Here is an 8,785-nt window from a genome sequence, read left to right as displayed (position 1 = left end):
GTAATTACACTTATTGATGTCAGTATATACAACACCATATGTGTATATTGAAATTTTAATTTTCGAATATAAGAAATGGTGTCATTAATGTCTTTAAATATTTTAAAATTATAAAAACATTTGTGAATGTCTTTTTCGTGAAATTTACTTAGTTAATCGGTTTAGTGTATAAAATTTGTATAAGAAAAACAAATAAAAATATAATTGCAATTTGAGTGCAGAGAGTGATAGATTGAAAACGTGGATTTACTTAATTAAGGTAGAAACATAGAAAGAGTGAGTGCATGTTGGTAGTGCCATAGAGAGGAGCAACATAGTAGAGATATGCCAGTGGGGGTTTGTTCCCACCACGAACATGTCTTACACAAATCAACACACACACACCCCAAAACACCCGTGCCCCTCTTCTTTCCAATTGCCCCCACACTCCACATGAATCTCTCTCTCTCTCTCTCTCTCTCTCTCTCTCTCTTCATTGCCTCTTCATAAATACTAACCGTCACCCCCATCAATATCACTCTCACCACCACCACTACTACTTCTACTTTTTCTCTCTCTCTCTCTCTCAAAGTTAATGGCAATTAGATCAAAATCAACCAAACTAGTTCAAACTACAGTCCTTAAACAAATCCTGAAGAGATGTTCAAGCTTAGGCAAAAAAAATGGGTATGAAGACGAAGAAGAAGATGACGGTACTCTTCCACATGATGTACCAAAAGGTCATTTTGCTGTTTATGTTGGTGAAAACAGAAGCAGATACATTGTACCAATTTCATTCTTAACTCACCCTCACTTTCAGACACTCCTTCGACAAGCTGAGGAAGAATTCGGATTCGATCATGATATGGGTCTCACTATTCCTTGTCAAGAAGTTGTTTTCCGATCTCTAACATCGATGATCAGATGAATCAACGGCTCTCATTCAATTGAAGAACGATGATCAAGATGAAGCTACATCTAACTGTTTTTGTTTTTGTTTGCTTCTCTTTTTTTTAACATCTTTCTTTCACTATGCTCTATTTTCGTTTCTGTTTCGGAATGGGCCTTGCCCCGTCTCAATTGGACCTCTGCACCAAAGCCCAGATCCATACTAGAGCGTCCTGCAAACTGCACGCACTCATGCGATGTGGATCAATTCGCGATCTAGTTTTTCCCTTTTTTTTTAGTTATTTTTGTTTATTTTCTCTTCTTTTGAATAGCCCTATATATTTATGGGTGTTTTTTTTTTATCATATTATGTGACTATAACTTTTGTTCCCAGGAGCATTTCTTGGGGTAAAATTTGTATAAAGGGTTTGAAGTTGATTTTCCTCCCTCGCAGGCGTTTCATGATCAGTTCGTAGTTATTGCCACCTCCCTTTAGTCTTTCCACACCCCCACCGAGGAAGAAATTGTAGGCCATGTGAAATTAAGATTTTGTGCCGGGACACAAACTGGTAACGGGGGATTAGATTATGTTAGAAAAAAAATTAAATAATTATGATGCAAATATAAAACAAAATTCGTAAAAGTAAAGGGAGCAAAACATGCATGACTTGTCTGACAAACGCGCTGTACTTATGTGTACGGAACATCTGAAGCTACACTTTGCTATGCCTTTTAAATTGAACTAGAATATAATCTGCGTAACAGTGTAATCTGTCAAAAAAAAAATTATGTTAATTTTTTAAAGTTTGAAGATAATATTTATATGTATTAATCTATTAATTTGATCATAATTTTTTTTTTATATTTACAAATTTCTTAGTTTATAAAAATTGTAATTTTTAGATAATAAGTAATTTTTATTCTAAACAATATGATAAAAAAATATAAGTGATTGTTTATATTCACAATTAAAAATATTCAAATAAAATATAGTAATTTTTACTTTAAAAATATTATCATAAAAATATGAGTGATTGTTTGTATAGATTTTATTGTGTTTTAAACATTCAATCATTATAAATTATTTTCTTCTTATAAAAAATAGAATATATATTTTGCAAACATTGATATATATTTTGTTACATTGGTTTTTATTTTTTATTTTGAGTACTATTATTTTTTTTATTAATTGAATGAACTATTATTTCTTGTATTTTATGTTTTATGTCTCATTTTCACTCAAACTTTTCTAACTAATTCTTTATTAGAATTATTATGTAGGGATGGAAATATGGCGGGGTGAGAGCGAATTTTGCCTTAACCACCTCTCTATCCATCTAGTTAGGAAAAATTCGCACTCATTTCCGTTTTTTATCGGGTGTGAAGTTTAGGTCTTCATCTCCGTCTGCACTCATTCTTATATATAAAATAATGAATTTAAAAATCATATTAATTATAATTAATATAATAAAATAACTATTATTATATAATAATAAAATATTAAAATTATATTTTTTATAGAGAAAAAATTATAATTTTTAATATTTAAAAAATATTTAATTTATTGAATATGTATATATATATATATATATATATATATATATATATAATTTAAAAATAACAATAATATTACTACGGAGTAGGTTCGGGTGCGGTGTGGATATCAACATCCCCAAACTCGTCCATGCCCCTCCGTTTTAGTTTCGGGAAAAAACCGCACCCACATCCACACTCAATCAAATATGATTTTTCTTGCCCAAATCACATGTGTTTGGATGGGTAATTATGAGTGTGGATTTTGTTATTGTCCCTAGTGTTATGGCACATGTTTCTTTCAAAAATATTTTGATTTAATTATCGTTTTTAGATAGTGTATATAATGAACAAACTCAAAGTACTATTTTTTACAACAAAAATACGAAATAATATTATGAATGATAAGACATCACTACTAGATTTTGACTATTTTTGCAATTCATTAAAACTCTGTTCTCATTTATCCTTCATCCAGTCTACAAATTTAATATTTTGAAATGCATGTTTTTGTTTTCATGATCAATTTATATAGACAAATATTTTCTTGTGTATTAAATGAATAGAATGTGTGTCCGAACATTAATAAGAGAAAAATAATCACATATTGTATATTACTTTAAAAAAATTTAATTTGTAATTTAACATCTTTATTTTTTTAAAAAAATTGTTTGCTATTTTTTGTGTTCAAAAGCTTTCTAATTTAAACAAAAAGGGTTATGTTTTTTACTATTAGTTTTTCAATTATAGAGATATAGACAAAAAATAGTAGAATGAAGAATAAAAAATAAATGAATTTTAGATGATTGGATTTTAAATAAATGAAAATAAATGAATTTCGCATTATGTAGCAAAATTATAAAATAGTAAAATATAAAAAGTGATATAAAATTAAATGATTGAATTTTAAATATTATCTTTAACAAAATTATAAAATAGTTGATTATTGATTCAATCACAATCTAAATTATTATCTCAACGATATAGACAACTCTATTTAGACTCTACAATTTTTTTTTAATTAATTTTAATCATCTTTTGTATTCATTTGGATTGGTGTTAGAGAAATAAAAATTCATTCAAGTAATACTCGTATTATAACTAAAATTGATGTTAGAGATAAAGTTTCGAGAAAATACATATTATACCAAATAATTGATTATACTTAAAAATATTTTTAAATTTTAGTAATTTGTTTTTGTTATTTTCAATCATTTTATGAATTTATATTATTATGGATTTTTTTATTCTTTTTACCCTTTTATATAACAATAATTTAATTTTAAATTTTTTTTGTTACTATGTGGTTGTCCTTTGAAAAGACGACCTTTTTGGACAACCTATAAAAAATCTATTTGTTTGGTCAACGACCTATAGAAAATCCTAATCCTACTAAATATCCGAACTATTTGTTTGGGCCTTATACGATATGACACGGGTCTAATGAAGAGCCCAACAGTGTTGTTTTATTTTGGGCTTAACTATAGTAAGTAGGAAACTTTTCATGACGAATCTACCTCCCCCACCTCCTCATTTTTACTTATCCTCCCTCCAAAATATATACAAATATTATTTTATTACTCTTTTATTTTTTACTTTTTGAAAAATTTAAAAGAATTTTGAAACTTTAGATAGATATGAAATTTTTGAAAGGCAATTGTTTCAATAATTTTTAAAAAAATTTGAAACTTTAGATGAATGTGAAACTTCAAAAATGCAATTTTTTCAAAAGTTTAATTTTGTTTTTTGAAACTTTGGATAAATGTGAAACTTCCGAAATACAATTTTTTTTTAAAAAAAAATCGACACTTTGGATAAATCTGAAACTTTTAAAATGTAAATTTTCTAATTTTTTAAAAATAATACAAAACTTTTGATGAATGTAAAGCTTCCGAAATACAATTTTTTCAAAAATTTAGAAATATATTGAAATTTTGGATGAGCGTGAACTTCGAAAATGAAATTTTTTCAAAAGTCTTAAAATTTTTGAAACATTAGATGAATGTGAAACTTCTGAAATGCACTTTTTTAGATTTGTTTACAAATTTTGAAAATCTGGATGAATACAAAATTTCTGAAATGCAATTTTTCTATTTTATTTATTTATAAAATTGACATTATCAAAATGTTAATAATTTAAAAAATATTGACTATCAAGTAGTAAAGGATAAAATTATATTTTTACGTGTTTTGGAGTGAGAGGTAAAGGTGATGAGGTGGGAGGAAGATTTCTCATTTTTCATTTCCGTCTTCAATATTCTCAAAAGTCCTCTATTTTTTTAATTGCTAATTTTAATCTCTCCAAAATAACGAATGTGAATGACATTTATTTGGATTGATCAATTAAAATGTTCTAATACTAATTTAAATTTTTTATATAATTAAATTGGCTATTCCAGAGCTATAGAGTATTAATTTCGAGATATTTAAGTTAATATGAATGTATAAAAAATTCAAAAAAAGAAAAAAACAACAACAAAAACTTAGGACCTATTTCAAATGAGTTTTGATTTTTTTAGATTTTAAAATCTATTTTATAAATCATTTTTAGAAAATTGTTTTAAAAAGAATATAAATAAAAAATTGTTTGGTAATTTTATTTTTAAAAATTGTTTTCAAGATGAAGAAATGAAAAAACTTGTTTGATAAATTATTTTTGAAAAATATTTTAAAAACTAGAAATAGAAAATTTATTTGATACGTATTTCATTTTTTACAGTATGAGAATTTATTCGTTAAAATATTATTATAATTAATATTCTGATATAGTTTTTGTTATATAGTAATATTTATGAACAAATGATTATTTAAAAGAAAATAATACTAATAAATTGTTTACAAAATTGTTGTTGTTATATACTTTGTGTATTTTTATTTATAAGTTGCATGTACTTATGCATTTACCATTAATGAAAATACCAATTTTTCGTGTTTTTTATTTCTCAAAAGAAAATTGAGAATTAAAAACCAAAATATCTCTTATCTGTTTTTGTTTTTTCATTTTTTTTTCAAAACTGATAAATAGAACAGTTTTTAAAAATATTTTTGTAAAATAATACTACTAAATTAGTTTTTAACTCTTTTTATTTTAAAAATTAAAAACTAGAAATCGAAAAGGGAATCAAACAACTCTTTAGTATTTACATCCTTAAATTGATTAATCCGAAATAATCTGAAATAATCTCAGTTGATTTAGAAAGGATTAAAATTGAAAGAAAAAAAAAAATTTGGGAAGTTTTGATAATGTTGGGGTGAGATTTGAAATTTGGTGGTAATGATTCGGCCAATAACCTTAGAATTGAACTAATGAGCAAAAAATGTGAGTTTGTTTGTTATTGGTGGCGCTGGTGCATATATATAAGAATCTGATCTTAAAGCGCGCGACCCGTGAAAAGGGAGAAAGAAAGAATAGAGGATAAAGTAAAGTAAAGGGATTTTCAATTTGGAGAATTATTAGTATTATTAGAGCAGTGCAATGAGTACGACACAAGTTGTTCACACGGCACTCATGCCTTGTTGGCGGCGATGTTATAACCTCCCCACAACTGCAACATCAAGTATAATTCCGATGCAGAGGAGTGTGTGGGTCCCCCTCACAATCACTGGCAATGCGAACACGAATAAGTGTTCTAGAATGATAAGGTGTATGGCGAATCCCAGGAGAGTCAAAATGGTTGCAAAGCAAATTAGGAGAGAGCTTTCTGATATGCTCATCACTGATAATGTTTTGCAGTTTGCCATTCTTCCAGAAGCTTCCTTAGGAGCCGATTCTTACCTCTCTTCCGTCACCACCATCACCGATGTTCAAATTACTACCGATTTGCAGGTTTCAATTCTTTCTCTATTTCCCTTCTATGATGTAATGCTTTGGTATATTACCACCATGTGATTTTCTAATTCTGCATTGTTAGTGTAGGTGGTTAGGGTATATGTATCTGTTTTTGGAGATGCAAGAGGGAAGGAAGTGGCCATGGCTGGCTTGAAGTCAAAGGCCAAATATGTTCGTAGTGAGTTGGGGAGGCGTATGAAGTTGCGGTTAACTCCCGAGATACGCTTTATTGAAGATGAATCATTTGAGAGAGGAAGCAGGGTAAGAATTACTGTAATCAATGCCTGTGTTTCCGGTTATTTGTACGTATGCATACAATTGCAAGTTTGTGTTGTTCAGTTTCCAGCTTGTCCCTTTCCTTACCATTTCTTTGTAACGTTGATTAATTGTCGGTCAATAATCCAAATACGTAATGGATGGGGTCATGGAGCTTGAAATGGTTTCTTGATTGTCTTGTATTACTAGTCATAACTCATAAGGTGGTTTAGTTGTTTGGGGGAGGAACATAGGGATTAGAATGATAAGGAGTTCATGGGTTCAACTCCTCTAACAAAAACTGACAATTAATTAGTAACATTGGTCATTTCAAATGAAAAACTAATACTAATTGTTATTAAGAAAACTGTGTTGCTACTAGTACAAATGATACCTTCTTTATTTAATTGACAAATGATACCCTCTCGTAGTACAATGCACTTGCTATTGCTACTAGTACAAATTTCCACTCAAATTGTTTTTGCACTGCGTTGCTTGTTGCATTATTATTTTTGTTTTGATTTTTGATGTCAGTTCACCACTTCTCACAGGGTTTATCTTCTATCTATCTACTTTATATATAAATGAATGGCCTTAAGTTGTCAGGTTCAATTTGTTCCTCTTCCTGCGGGTCCCCCACAATTCTGCGCCGGCTCTTTCTAGACCCTTGTTTCTACACGGGTCACTGCTGCTAGGTATTCTATAAGGGACACATAAAACTAAGATGGCAAATAGACTTCTATAGCCACTTGTATAAACAACTTCTTGTGCTGCTACTCTCATTCAAGCAGTGTTTTTTAGGGGAGAGGGTGGGTTCTTTGGTTGCTTTTCAGCCTTTTTTTCTTTCTTTCTTTCTTTTTCTGATGAAGGAATTGTGGGTTGCACATTATTCTCCTACAAGAAAATGAGAGATATAAGACAAGATCATCGCTATTCTACTCTGTGTCTAGTTTTGTTAGTAATTTGTGATCATATATAATTGGATGATTAATTGACCGTTTAAATCTTTTTTTACATTATCATTGCACGTCAGATGTTTACTAGAATTGTATAATAATTTTGATATAATAAATGTTATTCTTGGATGAATTCAAATAAATGCTAATCAGCATGTTTCCATAGCCAGTGCCCTGTGCTCACTTATGCTCGCCATTCCTTTATGTATTTCAGCTACTTGTATTGTAGGCCACTTTTTATTGATAAGCTGTGAGCTTTTACTGATCTGGTGCATCCACCACTTCAAATTTTCAGGTCATTGAAATATTAGATAAAATTAAGAATGAAAAGAGTGGAACAAGTCAAAGCACGGAGCTGTTAGATTCATCAGCGAACGAAGATGACATTGAGCAGTTGAGTTCATCAGAAAATGATGACGACGCTGATTGGGACGATGAAGACCCTGACGAAGGTATCATTTATGTGGAATAGCTGCCTCCCAGAGCATCAGTATTGTGCCTGTTTGTTATGGAGATGGAGAGACCATTCAGTGTTGGTAGGTATGTTTTGATGAACTTATGTCAAGAAGCACTTTAGATAATCCCGAGTTCCGTTTTGTCTAGATGAATGGTTAGTCTCAAGCTTTCTACTAGGTTTGTATTCCAAAAAGAATTATACTTAATATATTTATCCCAAATTTGGTTTGGTTAGCTTTAGAATATCATGAAAAGATTGTCATTGCTGTTTAGTTATTAAATTAATTAAGTACTTACATCAGTGCAGGGAAACACTTCATTCCAATGCTTATCTGGAAAGATGCTGCTCTTTCTAATTAGTTAAGTGACAAAAATATCTGAACATGAAGTTGTGACATGTCAAAAGATTTGCTCCAACTAAGGTCGACCAATTTTAGGGTTTTATCTCCAAATATGGCATACCCCAGGATGAGAGTATAAGAAAGGACTTGAGTGTACATTTCTGTTCTTGCTTTACTTGATCTCTGTAAATTGAATGTCAGTATCTTGAATAAATTACAACAGGAACAAGATGCTTGCATCTCAACCTCGTGTTATGTTGTTTCTTTCTTTTACCTGGTGTTCGATTCGTTTAGTGGTGTGTATTGTTTCTTGCCTTCCTGGCTTCGCCTCTTGTCACCTTTCTCACTAGTATCTTTGAATCTGGTATGAGGCACTGGCTTAATGAAAAATGCCTTTCCACTTTTTTCTGTCCAATCAAGTAGCTAATACTTTCTCACAAACATGAAGACAAGTTGCTGAGAGATCTAAGCTACGTTTCTAGGACATGATACGTATACCTGAATGGAGAAAGCTATAATCATTAAACTATCATAGGACATGATACAAA

At 29.8% G+C, this 8,785-nt stretch overlaps 2 protein-coding genes across 10 annotated transcripts; both read left to right on the top strand.

Moving 5' to 3' along the window:
* Nucleotides 1-285: 285 nt before the first annotated feature.
* Nucleotides 286-1,314, top strand: LOC101505556 (auxin-responsive protein SAUR50-like). The gene has a single exon (XM_004500702.4). The coding sequence runs from the start codon at nt 575-577 to the stop codon at nt 905-907; it is 333 nt and encodes a 110-aa protein (XP_004500759.1). The 5' UTR covers nt 286-574; the 3' UTR covers nt 908-1,314.
* A 4,301-nt stretch (nt 1,315-5,615) lies between these two features.
* Nucleotides 5,616-8,530, top strand: LOC101505887 (probable ribosome-binding factor A, chloroplastic). 9 transcript variants are annotated; one of them, XR_012162941.1, is made up of 4 exons: nt 5,616-6,226; nt 6,317-6,490; nt 7,736-7,980; nt 8,204-8,530. XR_012162941.1 is itself a non-coding variant. In XM_073368156.1 (3 exons), the coding sequence occupies exons 1-3, from the start codon at nt 5,876-5,878 to the stop codon at nt 7,910-7,912; spliced, it is 702 nt and encodes a 233-aa protein (XP_073224257.1). In that variant the 5' UTR covers nt 5,616-5,875; the 3' UTR covers nt 7,913-8,130. The 9 variants fall into 9 exon arrangements, 1 of the variants encoding a protein (XP_073224257.1); XR_012162940.1 differs by having other exon boundaries at nt 7,736-8,050; nt 8,199-8,530; XR_012162938.1 differs by having other exon boundaries at nt 5,618-6,226; nt 7,736-7,976.
* Nucleotides 8,531-8,785: the final 255 nt, after the last annotated feature.

This window comes from Cicer arietinum, chromosome 5 (assembly GCF_000331145.2).
Source record: "Cicer arietinum cultivar CDC Frontier isolate Library 1 chromosome 5, Cicar.CDCFrontier_v2.0, whole genome shotgun sequence".
NCBI lineage: Eukaryota > Viridiplantae > Streptophyta > Magnoliopsida > Fabales > Fabaceae > Cicer > Cicer arietinum.
Note: the sequence above shows the minus strand (reverse complement) of the source record. Positions and strands in the feature narration are given on the sequence as shown.